This window comes from Canis aureus, chromosome 1 (genome assembly GCF_053574225.1).
Source record: "Canis aureus isolate CA01 chromosome 1, VMU_Caureus_v.1.0, whole genome shotgun sequence".
Classification (NCBI taxonomy): domain Eukaryota; kingdom Metazoa; phylum Chordata; class Mammalia; order Carnivora; family Canidae; genus Canis; species Canis aureus.
In genome coordinates this window covers 99510266-99522444 of record NC_135611.1, presented here as the reverse complement: position 1 = coordinate 99522444, position 12179 = coordinate 99510266, and the positions used below count along the sequence as shown (strand labels likewise).

Here is a 12179-nt window from a genome sequence, read left to right as displayed (position 1 = left end):
ACCCTCTGACAAATGAGACTCTGAAAATCTCTCTGGGCCCAAAACCACTAGGTATTTGGATTTATCCTCAGCACCCAGATGTAGAGTACCTCCTCCCCAGTCAGGGGCATTACCCCACAGACTGTGAGGTTTGGGAGAGAAAGGAAATCAGTGAATCCCTCCCTCTGGCCCAGGATGGCAAGTCCCAGGGGGAACGGCAGGGCCAGAGGGGCCAGCAGGCTGCGGATGCTCATAGGGTCCCAGATCACGAGCAGACCGAGGCTGGTGTGGGAGGAACGCCTGACAGGAGACCCCGGGGTGCCCAGAGGCACTGACAGCTGTGGCCAGAGCTCCTGGCATCAGGCTCCCCATCTTAGTCCCCTCTCCCCGTGGCCGGGGTCACGTCATGCAAGTCATAAAACAATTATAAACTACTGCCTTGGAAGATGCTAACCCAGTGAACCTGCAGGAAAGGCTGACGAGGCACCCAGAGAACGTGGCCTCTCCGGGTGTGCACGGCTCGGGGTGGGGGGTGGTGCAAGCTGCCTGGACAAGGCTCTGGTTTCCACTCTGATCCCAAAGGGAACACACCACCCTGCATGCTTCTTGCCGGCCTGGGGTCTCCTCGTTCCATGCTGACCACACCAGCTCTAGCTCCGCCCCCCTGCAGCAGCCCCCCAACAGTGCCCCAGCCTCCCTCTATGAGGCTGACCTCACCTACGACCTTCATTTCCACAGTCATCCACTTCTGCCGGCCAGCTACATCTCTGACCCGGGCGTTGACTCATCCCTCCCGCATCTGCAGAGCCCAGCTTCCACCCCCCAGCCTGCTCTTTGTAACCACCCCTGCCGCTTCCCACCTGGGGGGAGACAGACTCTGCTCCAGGTGGGGTGGGGTGAGGAGCAGAGCAGCACCCACCGACTGTGCAGGCCAGAAACCCGACACGCCACCTGCCAGCCTGCTGCCACCTGCTGGAACTCTGACCAGCATATACCCATAGCACAGCACGGAGCCCAGCCCCAGGGTTCTGCCCACCCTTGGCTCAGCACCCACAGTCTCCCCAGGGGGCCCACAGTGACCCGGGGTCAGAACACTGGCTCTGCAGGAACTATGGACAGCCCACTTTTGCACTGATTGCTGCGTCACATTTGAATGTCTACAATCGGCACTAATACTTCCATATCAGGAAAATAAATCAATTTTATTAAATAACTGTTTTAATGACAGGTTGGCAAACCCACCAATCTTACCTTCTTCCTGCTTGGAGGGAACTTCAGGAAACGCAGCACCACACAACGCTATTGGGAAATAAAACGAAGTCCGGTCAGTGCGCGCCCAAGTCTGGGGCCACGGGGTGGCTGTGGGGAGGGCAAACAGGGACAGGACACCTCTGGCCAGCTCATGTCCAGGAATCAACCTCAAGGAAATAACTGCAGTGCACAGACACGGGAGTGTGGTTAATTCCAAGTAAACTGGAAATGACCCAAGGTGCCAACAATGGCACCAGGGCTGAACACAGCTGGACCCGTCCACAGCGTGGGGCGCCGGAAACTAAGACCAACGTCCACAGACACAGGTGCAGCCATCATCCACTGGTGAACGAGCAAGGGGTACACACGGCATATATGACACACGCCCGGGTGAGAGGCATATGGGCAAAGTTCCGCTCATGTCAAGTTCAAAAGCTGGGAAGACCAAGACTTGATGGCGACCCCGCAGGTGGTGGGACCATCCCTGACGAATGTTCTAGAAAGGCCTGGTCACCGGATGACGGGTCCAGATACTCTGTAATACACTTACAATCCAGGCACATTCTGTAGATTTGTTACACTTCATTTTTAAAAGTTCAGAAGATAAAAAGTTTTATTTTTTTTTTATTTTTTTAAGATTTATTTATTTATTCATGAGAGACACATAGAGAAACAGGCAGAGGGAGAAGCAGACTCCATGCGGGGAGCCAACATGGGACTCAATCCCAGGTCTCCAAGATCACACCCTGGGCTGAAGGCGGCGCTAAACCACTGAGCCACCCAAGCTGCCCGATAAAAAGTTTTAAACAAAATATGTGCACACTCAGTTTGTATGGAACCGTCTGAATGGACTCAACAGCAGTGATGGTATCTCCAGGGAGCAACTACTGGAATTTCTTCACATCCAGCACAAAATGCCGGGAAGGTGGAGAGAAAGGGAGGGACTGGGGAGACCCTGCAGGAAAAGGAGGGCCCTCCACCCCGTTCATGCCCTCAAGGACACCACGCAGGAATCTAGGATTCCCACAGACATGACACATGCATATCAAACCCCCCGAAGCCCACACTGGAGGACACGACTTGTCACTCAGGAAGGGGACAGAAGCGTTCGCTGCTTCCAAGGGAGCAAGTCTGTTCCAGGCAGCCTGGGAGACACACCTGCGAGCCAGCAAGAACCCAGCTCTGCTCCAAACACTAAGACCCTAACGGCGCAGCCTCACCTGGTCCAACTGGCGGAGGGCTCTGCAGCCCTGACGCAGGGGCGAAGGGTTTTCTACCCGTTGATGCTGTGAGAGCGGGTGAAAAAGTGGGAAACACAAAAGGAAATGTAGGATTCATAAGCATAAAAATGAAAGTACATCAAAGTGGTGACAAAATGATCTTCTTAGTGGGAAAATACTATGTGCTCTTCACTGCCTTTCCTCCGATATTCTGTGTTTTCTGGGCAGAGACAGCAAGCAGTGATTAGGATCAAATAAGAATGAAAAACCACAAAATCCAACACGCTAAAGGGGTCCTGAGACACCCAAGGGAAGGAACCTGTGGCCGAATCGAGGCTCCAGGGCCCTGGGCACAGACGAGGTTGGAGTGCACCCGCAGGTGCCAGCAAGGAAGCCGTCTTAGGCTCAAGACACGCCTGGAAGACCCCAAGGCAGTGGGGACCAGGCAACTCACGGGAAAGGCTCAGCCCTCAGTGCGGGGGAGTCAGGCCAGCCCTGCCTCTCGGGAGGCCCCGCAGAAGCTCAGAACGCCCACCCGCAGGACGCTGGGGGCACAAGAGTCGCACAGCCTCACACAGGGCAGGTCGTGGGCCAAGCCGCGGGAGGGCTGCGTGGGACAGCAGGGGCCCACACAGGCAGGACTCTCCTCATCAGCTCCGACTGCCTTGTCTGCACCCACCGCTGCCACAGTCAGGGATTCGAGCAGTGGGGCTGGGGACAGGACAGTGGAGCTGGGCCGACATCAGGGGGCTGATATCTGGGGGCCGCGGTAGAAGGGACCCTGGGGTGGTCTCCCTGAAGGGATGGGAAACCCAAGAGCCAGAAGAGAAACAGAAGGGTCTGAACACACAGTGAGGGCATCCCAGAGAAGCATGAGCAAGTATGCAGGGAGCCCTCGAAGCCCCCAGAGGCCCCCCAGGTGTCCAAACACACTCACAGCAAGGTGGGGGACCCCATTCTGAACCCTGGTCCTCCTGCAGGAGACATAGAAACCTTGCTGAACTCCCTAATCAACAGGGCAACTGCTGTACCCAGGAAGCGCGAGGCAGGAGGGGAAGCCTGCAAGCCACCCTGGAGACCTGGCCCTGGGGCCCACCCGCCCAGCCCAGGGAGCCAGGAAGGCCAGCTCAGCTCCCCAGGGGGCAGGGCTGGAAACCGCCAGAAAGAATATGGTTTGGAAATAACAAAGCCTAATGTGTGAGCCCAAGTGACCCAGGGGGCAAATCACAGCCAGGGCCATGCAGAGCTCACTGTTGAGGCCTCCCCAGGAAAGGAATCCCATCGGCTGCATCGACCTGGACAACCATCACTAAACATCCCAAATACAGAATAAGTTACTTGTTAAAAAAAATATATACTAGAAGGAACAAAAACTTAAGATTCTTTGAACTAGATTCAGCAGAAAACTAAAGAAGGGAGTGGCCAGGACTTGGGAATGTGCCATATTCCAACACACAAACCCAAAATAGCACAGTTCTCGTCTGCCTGCAACATCGCCAGCACGTTTGCTCTACGGACAGAAACCCTGGACCCAAGACAGAAGGCGACGGCCCCAACTGCTCAAAGCTCGCATCGCAGGGACCCAGACACACACTCTGGGCATCAAAACGCTGCAGATACAGGATCCAACACCCCCGCAGGATCTCAGAAGGAAGCCTGTCAAACCGGAAAAGGCAGAAACAAGCTGCTTCCCTCGCACGTTCGCAGAAGACCCTACTTGGGAGGTCGTTCATGTCTGCCTGCCAACAGAGAGCAAGGCGTCCCTGGAGCTGTGAGGACCCTGAGGTGAGGACGCTTCAGAGATGGCATATAGGCCAGGCCCCCAGGGACCTTCGCAGGTCAGGGCAGACCCGAAGCCACCGAGACAAGAAGGCACAGAGGGTGAGTGCAGGAGCAGCGGAGGCAGGAATCCCACAAGACAGCTGGCGAGGGTGGCCACAGCCTGACCACAGCTCCGTGAGGGCACAGGTATAACCGCTGCTAGAACAGTGACAGCGTCCTCGGGCTGCGGTGGGGGAGGACAGCACACGCCCATTGGGGAGATGCCCTTGTCCAGGACCCCTCCATGGGGTGGGTGCCTAGAGTCCCAGCGGTACAGTGCTGGGCAGGCCCCAGCATCAGAGTAGCACGAAGGGCCAGCGCTGGACCCAGGGGTGCTGAGTGCCAGGCCCAGGGCAGCAGATGTGAGCCCTTGGCCCACTGAGGAGGGACCACCTGGAAGCACCCTGTGAGGAACCAGCCTCCCCGCAGGGCTCACTGCCCAGACCTCCGGAGCCCACACGTCCTCCTGCACACCTGGGCCCCGCAGTTCACAATCCTGCCCCCTCAGAGCCTCCCCACCTGCCAGCCAGAAGCTCTTCCACCCCATGTTCCTTCAGGGCGGACCCTGGGGCACAGGACTGGCTGGCTGTTCTGTTGCAGGAGGGGAGGGAATGCGCTCTCCCAACCTGGAGAACCTGGCGAAACTGCCCCTGCCCTGGGAAGGCGTGAGATGAGTCTGGGGTGCTCACCCCTGCACACTCGGCCTCCCCTGCGCTGCCTCCCGGGCTCTGCCCCACACCTCAAGGTCCACGAGAAGCAGGAGGCCTCCCTGCGTTCAAGAGGCGCAACCAGAAACTTCGGCAGATAGGAGTCCTTCCCCACCACACCCACAACCACTAGGAAGGAGTGAGCGCAGAACCAGTTCGGACTCACACTGAGCAAGAAGGGCATGGGTCCAGGGAGGCATGACCGTGAGGTCAAGAGAGAGAGAGAAAGGAAAACCAGCCTGGGCTGATAACATGACCGTGCAGCACCGGCCTCCCAGGAACTGGAACGAAGGTGTTTGTTCTGAGGGGCTGAGGGGCACCAGTCAACACCGCCCCGCCAACACCACAACCGCCCACCAAGAATGGCTCTCTAGCTGAGCCTTGTGGGTCACCGGTGTGAAGACGTGGAGCAAAGCCCCCTGATGTGCTAACGGGGGAAAGAAAACCCAGACAGACTCCAGCGGCCACCAGGTGACTGCAGGTCCCCTCGGGGTCACCCCGCACAGCCGGGCAGAACCCCCGGAGGAGCTGCCGACTGGCGTCCAGGGGGATGACCTTCTCTCGGTTCTCCTGCACCCCACCGGCTGCCTCCTCCTTCCAGCGAGTCCACGCTGGGGACTCCGCAAAGGCGGACAGTGCGCCGGGCGACAACGGGAGGGCTGGGATGGCACCAAACTCTTACCCCCTGGGGGACCCAGGACTCTTCCCCTGCCCCCCACCCCAGCCTGGTGGTAGCAGCAAATCGTCGGGGGGGGCGGAAGGCCACACAGACCCATGAACTTTCCTCCCCAGGTCAGTCCCGGGGGTGTCCTCACGGGATTACGAGAAACCCTTTACGTTCCACCGGTTGGGAGACGCGCCCGCGCGAGGCCCCATTACCAGCAGCAGCTGCAGCAACGCCCCAGGCCCCTGGATGCTTCCTGCAGCGCTGCCCGACCCCCTCCCGAGCCGCCCGGACACCCTCTAGGCCACCCCGACCCCCACGCCAGCCTCCCCGGGGCGGCCTCCGGGCGGGCCGCTCGGAGCTGGCACCGCGTGCGTCCGGGGCGGGGGAAGGGTGCTGGGGGAGGTGTGGGACCGCGGGGGCGGAAGGTGGGGGACGGGGGGCTGGCGGGTCGTGGAGCCCACCCTGGGGGACGCGGAACGCCCCGGGACTGGGTGAGGGCCCGGGACCGCGCCGACCTTCCGCCGCTCACCTGCGCGTGGGCCACCACCAGGCTCTTGTTGCCTTCACCGTGGTAGCCCCATTCATTCTCGTCCATCTTCCCCTCGTCCATTCCCCGGTGCTGCCCTGGCGCCTCTCGCGGCCCCGAGCTGGGGGCCGCCCGTCCGCCTGGGCACCAGCCGCCGCCGTCGGGGGAGGAGCCCCTGTCAGCCACGGCCTCGCCTCGACCCTGCCGCCCCGACTCCCAGGCTCCAGCCGCCGGAAGCCACGCCCCCGGTGGCTGCCATGGCTGAGCCGGGCAACTTCCGGGTTTGCTCCCGCTTCTCCTCCATTGACCACTGCGGCGGAAGGGCAGGGAGCCATCTTTGATGCTGGCAGAGTGACTCATTTCCGGAGCGCGGATTTCAGAATCGGAAAGGTTCCGGCTCGGGCGCCGGAAGTGAGGCAAGCGGGAGGGGACCGGCGGCTGTCTGGCGCCCAAGACTGGCTTGACGGGGAGTAGAGATCCGGCGGGCCGGGAAGTGGGGCGGGGAGAGGGGGTGGGCGCGCTGGCCGGCCGGGCCAGCAAGCGGGGAAGGGGCACGCAGGCGGGCCGGCGCTGGGGGTGGTCCATGAGCCTCGTCTGCTCCGTCGGGCAAGCCCCGCAAGGCCCTTGGCGTGTCTGAGCTCCCGCTTCTTTTTCTGTAACAAGGCATGTGACTCACCTCAGGCGGGTGGTTCTCCGTTTGCTTGTTACCTGACGCGGAGTCAGCCGGGCAGTCCCGTGCGGTGGGGTGGGGGAGACCGCGGGCGGGGGAGGCGCCCTGCAGGCGGAGCGGGCTTCTCGGAGCCCTGAGCACTAGGCCTGGGCGTGAACCCCCTGCTGAGGGGGGATGGGGGTCGGCTGGGCCGGGAGGCTCGGTACAGGCCGCCCCCTCCTCCCGCAGCGCCCACCCCATGGCCTCCTGGGCCGCAGTCACCGAAAGAGGAGCGGTTCCCACTCTCAAGACCACTTTCTTCTCCGAAGATGACTGATGCCTCAGAAAGCTGTTAATGCGGGTTGTGTGTGTGTGCATGTTTGCCGTTATTAAGAATACCTTTACTTTGTTTTTTTAAGATTTTATTTATTCATGAGAGACGCAGAGGGAGAAGCAGGCTCCATGCTGGGAGCCCGGGGACTCGATCCTGGGGCCGTGGGATCCCACCCTGGGGGCCAAAGGCAGACGCTCAACCGCTGAGCCACCCAGGCGTCCCTACCTTTCCTTTAAAAATAAACATTACACTTTTGGGGGCCTGGGTGGCACAGTGGATTGACGTCCAACTCTTGATGTGCGCTCTGGTCGTGACCTCTGTGTGGGATTGGGCTTCACTCCAGGGCGCTCCCTAAAATAAATGGATAGATCTTTGTAAATAAACATTATATTTTCAAAAACATATTTCCCAGTGTTAACTGTTTTACAATTTTGCAAATTTCCTTTAAGTTTGGATTCACAGAAGATTGCTGGATGCTCACATCTGTTTCTACAATTTAATCTGTTGCAATACACTGCGTTGAGGTATAGGAGGAAAATCCAGCCTCAGAATCGTTCAACACAAAAGGAGCTACAGACCCAGCTGTGAGGATGGCATAGACACCACTGGGCACCCAGCAGGGCCTCACAGAACAGCAATAAGACAGAAGCCAGTGAGTCAGGAAAACCAGCTGTGGCCTTGAGGGTTGACCCAGGTAGAAGGCTGCTCGGGAACCCCCCAGGGATGATTGAAAGCAGAGTAGAAACGGCCCACTCAGGATGGAAGTAGTCCACAAGGGAGACTGACTGAAAGCCTTCACACACCCTCACAAGGCCAGGGGACCCCAAACATGTCTGAGATTGAGTTTCTCAGCATCTGTGAACAGAGAATTAGGATCACACTAAGTATTAAGACATTTCCTTAAGGAAGCTTCTGCGGTGTTGAAAATGTTCTCGACCTGGGCCTTTGCTTCTCAAAAAGAATTTTATCACACTGTAAGTACTAGCATATGGTGATGATAAAAAGATTAAATTTGGGGGGCATCTGGGTGGCTCTGGTTAAGCATCTGCCTTCTGCTCAGGCCTGGGATCAAGTGTCCTGGGATCAAGTCCCACATCGGGCTCCCCACAGGGAGCCTGCTTCTCCCGTGTGTGTCTCTGCCTCTCTCTCTGGGCCTCTCATGAATAAATAAATAAAATCTTAAAGATTACATGTTGGTTTCACAATTGTTTTTAAATTCTCCACAGATGCACCTGGTAGACCATGCCCACCCCACACCACCTAGTCCCCAGCTTGGTATATATATTGCTGACGACAGGCAGAGACAGTGCTTTGAAAGCAGCACAGTAACAACATGGATGAAAGTGGATCCACCTGCACAGGCTGGAGGACAAGGAGGAAAGGCTAGAAAAGCATTAGGAGAAGTACCTCGTCCTCTATTCAGCCCATGTGGTCTGACTTAAGTTATCCTTATTCCTAGTCTCAAGGCTGGCTTATAACCTCAGCCTGTGTGTAGTCAAGAGCTGTATTTTCAAGGAATTACATCAACCCAGGGATTGGTTCAGGGGGTGCAAAGATGATGCAGATTCACCCAGTGAAGCTCACCCCTTTGGCTTGTGTTGAAGCGACCATGGGGAGAGTCACCCTCAGCTGGGTGACTAAGAAGCCAGGAGCCATCCAGAAACAAGATGGCAAAAACACTGGGAAGTAGGGGCCAGTGATGAGTACCTCCTGTTGCTGCTGTTGTGTGAGTCTGGAGCCTTCACAGTTAGGTCTGAAGCATGGGTACAGCCACATGTATCCCTTGATGTGACGTAAGCTGCTGAGAGGGCAAGTCACCTCTGGTGTTTCCCTCCAAAACCTGTAACCCCGTTTAATCATAAGAAAAACACCAAACAGACCCAAATTGAGGGATGTTCCACAGAATATCAGACCAGGATTTCTCAAAGTTTCTGGAACATGGGAGACATAGACCACGGGAGCCTAAGGAGACATTGCGTTACCTCTAAACGCAATGTGGGATCTGAAAAGGATGCTGGTAGGAAAAATGGTAAACTCCAAATAGTTTAGTTGGATCAATGTTAATTTCTTCATTCTGGGAAACAAACCATAATTAGGTACAACATGCTGGGGACTCAGTGTCTTGCAGCATCTGTATAAATCCAAAATAAAAAGTTTACTTACAAAAAAGGAATTCATTTTTCAGCGTTTGTAATTACTTAATTATGTATTTTAAGATATATCAGACTGGCAAAATAAAAGCAATCTTTACAACGTTTGCCCCAGGTGATGGGGAAGGGACAGACCGGACACGCGCTGTTGGGGGAGTGGGATCTGGCTTGTTGGGGCTCAATTTGGCCACATCAGTAAAAGCAGTCACAGCTAATCCTCTGACTCACCATTTCCATGCCTAAAAACCACCCTACAAAACCCTCAAATACACAGAGTGTTTGTACAAGCACCTGGACAGGACATGGTTCCCAACGTGGGCACCTCAACAGGCCCAGGCTGCGCTGACCACTGCTGCAGGAGACAAGGCTCTGCAGGCCTGTTCTAACAGGTTCCCCAGGTGGCTCTCAAGCACTGAATCATGGTGTACTCGAGCATCACAGCCAGTGAGAAAATGAGTCACAAATGCGCTGGCGTGAGTGCTGCTCCAAGTCTGCAGTTGTGAAGCAAATGTGTGTGTGTAAATACAAAGAAGAGGGGATGGAAATTATTCTGTCTGGGAGGAGGTAAGAGGGAGAAGCAAGAAAGCAATGCCACTTTCCTCATATATTGTTGATTCGGAGAATGTATTCATGAAGCACTTCTACAATAAAATTTAAATGAATACATTCTCTATACTTAATTTATTTTTAACTGAGGTAGATCCATCACTGTGTGCATGTGAAAGATGGCCATGTATGTAAAGTACAAGAATGAATGTGTCTGAATAGGAAAGTAAATAAAAATATATGTGCCTTACTTAGACTGAGGTTTTCTTTGGGGATCAGACCATGATGAGGAGCACTGCATTTTTCTGTAACATTTGAATTTGGCATTAAAGACATGAGTGTGACCTTTGTAATTAGGAGGAGAGGGGCATCCTGCTCGCAGTGGCCTTGAGGCGCTCAAGTACCAGAAATGGGGCACCTGTTCTGGAGCATGAACCTCGAGATACTCCGGTCACCTGAACTCATCATGGGCACAATCCTGCTATCCTGACCAATCCCATCAACTCCAACATGCCCTAAACTGATACTGAGTCGGGGCGCCTTCCTGGCACACAGCCCCTTCTCATGCAAAGATATGAGTGATGCTGAACATGCTGTTCCTGCACTGGTCACATTCCCAGGATCTGCTGTCCAGAGCGTCTGTTCTCTGTCCACCTGCTCACCTCCCTCTCCAACTTTTACCTTCCAGGGAAATCCAGGCAAGGAGGTGATTGTGCCACAGCATGACCAAGGAGGTCATCTAACCCTCCTAATGAGGGCATCGTTGTCATCTCTGAACACAGAAAAGCACTAGCCATCAAGGACAAGATCGATAACTTTATCTACGTTAAAAATTAAAGGTATCCAGAGTAGTCAAATTCAGAGACAAAGTAGAAGGTGGGTGCCAGGGGCTGAGGGAGGATGAACAATTAGTGTTTAATGGAGACAGGGGTCCAGTTTGGGAAGATGCAAAAGTTCTGAAGATGGGTGGTATGAATGTTGTACAACATGAATGTACTTAATGCCACTGAATTTAAAAATGATTAAAATGGTAAATTTTAGGTTACAAATATTTTACCACAATAAAAAGAAATTAAAATCTCTGCACAATAGTTCAGAAAATGGCAATGCACGTAGCTGACCAAAAAATACTATTGGAAACATCTAAATTATCCATCAAAGGAATACTATGCAGCAATTACAAAGAACAATCTCCACGACACATTGTTGAGTGAAAAAAAGTAAACTATAAGATACTGGGTATACCATGATGCCACTGGTATAAGAAATATGTAATATGACCTCCTGGCCGTCTTGTCAGAAAGCACAAAATTTTTTATCTTGGCGTCATGAGTTCAAGCCCCACATTGGGCATGGAGCCTATTAAATATAGATAGATAGATAGATAGATAGATAGATAGATAGATAGATAGATAATAAACACATAATCAGTCAAATATTCCCATGAGTATACACTATCTCTGAGATAATACACAAACTAGTAACAGTTACATATTATAAATAAAATGTGGTGAAAATAAAATCTTTACTCTGCATATCCTTGTTTTCCTTCCTGAATTTTGAATATATGGATGTTACCCATTAAAAATATAGAGGAATTCTAGTTTCCAGTCTTGCATTAGAATGCTGGGAAGTTGTTTCTCTGTCCTTCCAAAAGGCAAACAACTGAACTAAAAATCGACAAGTCTCTGTCAGAGAAGTGAGGTCACAGGACAAGCTGCCGCCGGAGAAACAAGACAAACCAGCAGACACAGGGAAGCACAAATACCAGGATAGAAATGCTCAAATACCTGCAGAAGTCAGTGCTGGGCCTGAAAACCTGAACTATAATGATCTCATTGCTGGAGGCTCCATGTGGACAACACTGAAGAATAAAAACTCCCGGGGACCCAGCCATTGGGACCTCTGCACTTTTATGAGGGTACCTCCAAAAGGCCATCAGGGTCTTACTGTCAACTCTGAAGAAAAGGATCCCCTTGTGCTCATGGCAGGCAGGGGTAAAGTAACCATTTTGAAATATGCAGAGCATCCTGCTCTTCCTAAAAAGATCCACCTTCAGAAGAAACTATTTTACGAGGCCTCACCTATTGGGGTTTTATCAGAGTCTAAGCAACCTGGGAGAAGGCACATACCCATGCTCCACCCCTTTACCCTTCCATGGGGAGACGGAAATACCCAGCTCCAGCCTCCTCCAGCCATCCTGTCCCACACATGGTGGGGAAAACCCTGAGGGATGTGTGCAGGTCAGAGCTCAGTCGCCAGGCCCACAAAAGACTGAGATCTAATCATACCCTATAGATCCCTTGCCCTGCTCCCATACTCGACACTA

The 12179-nt window shown here is 54.1% G+C and overlaps 1 protein-coding gene across 1 annotated transcript in view; it reads right to left on the bottom strand.

Annotated features, from left to right (window-relative positions):
• IPPK (inositol-pentakisphosphate 2-kinase) overlaps positions 1-6413 on the bottom strand; it is a 40801-nt gene extending 34388 nt beyond the window's left edge. The window contains exons 1-2 of the mRNA XM_077911082.1: positions 6175-6413; positions 1231-1278 (exon numbers count right to left, since the gene is read on the bottom strand). Coding sequence (XP_077767208.1) covers positions 1231-1278; positions 6175-6255 — 129 coding nt within the window. The 5' untranslated portion in view covers positions 6256-6413. The remainder of the gene's footprint in view (positions 1-1230; positions 1279-6174) is intronic.
• Positions 6414-12179: the final 5766 nt, after the last annotated feature.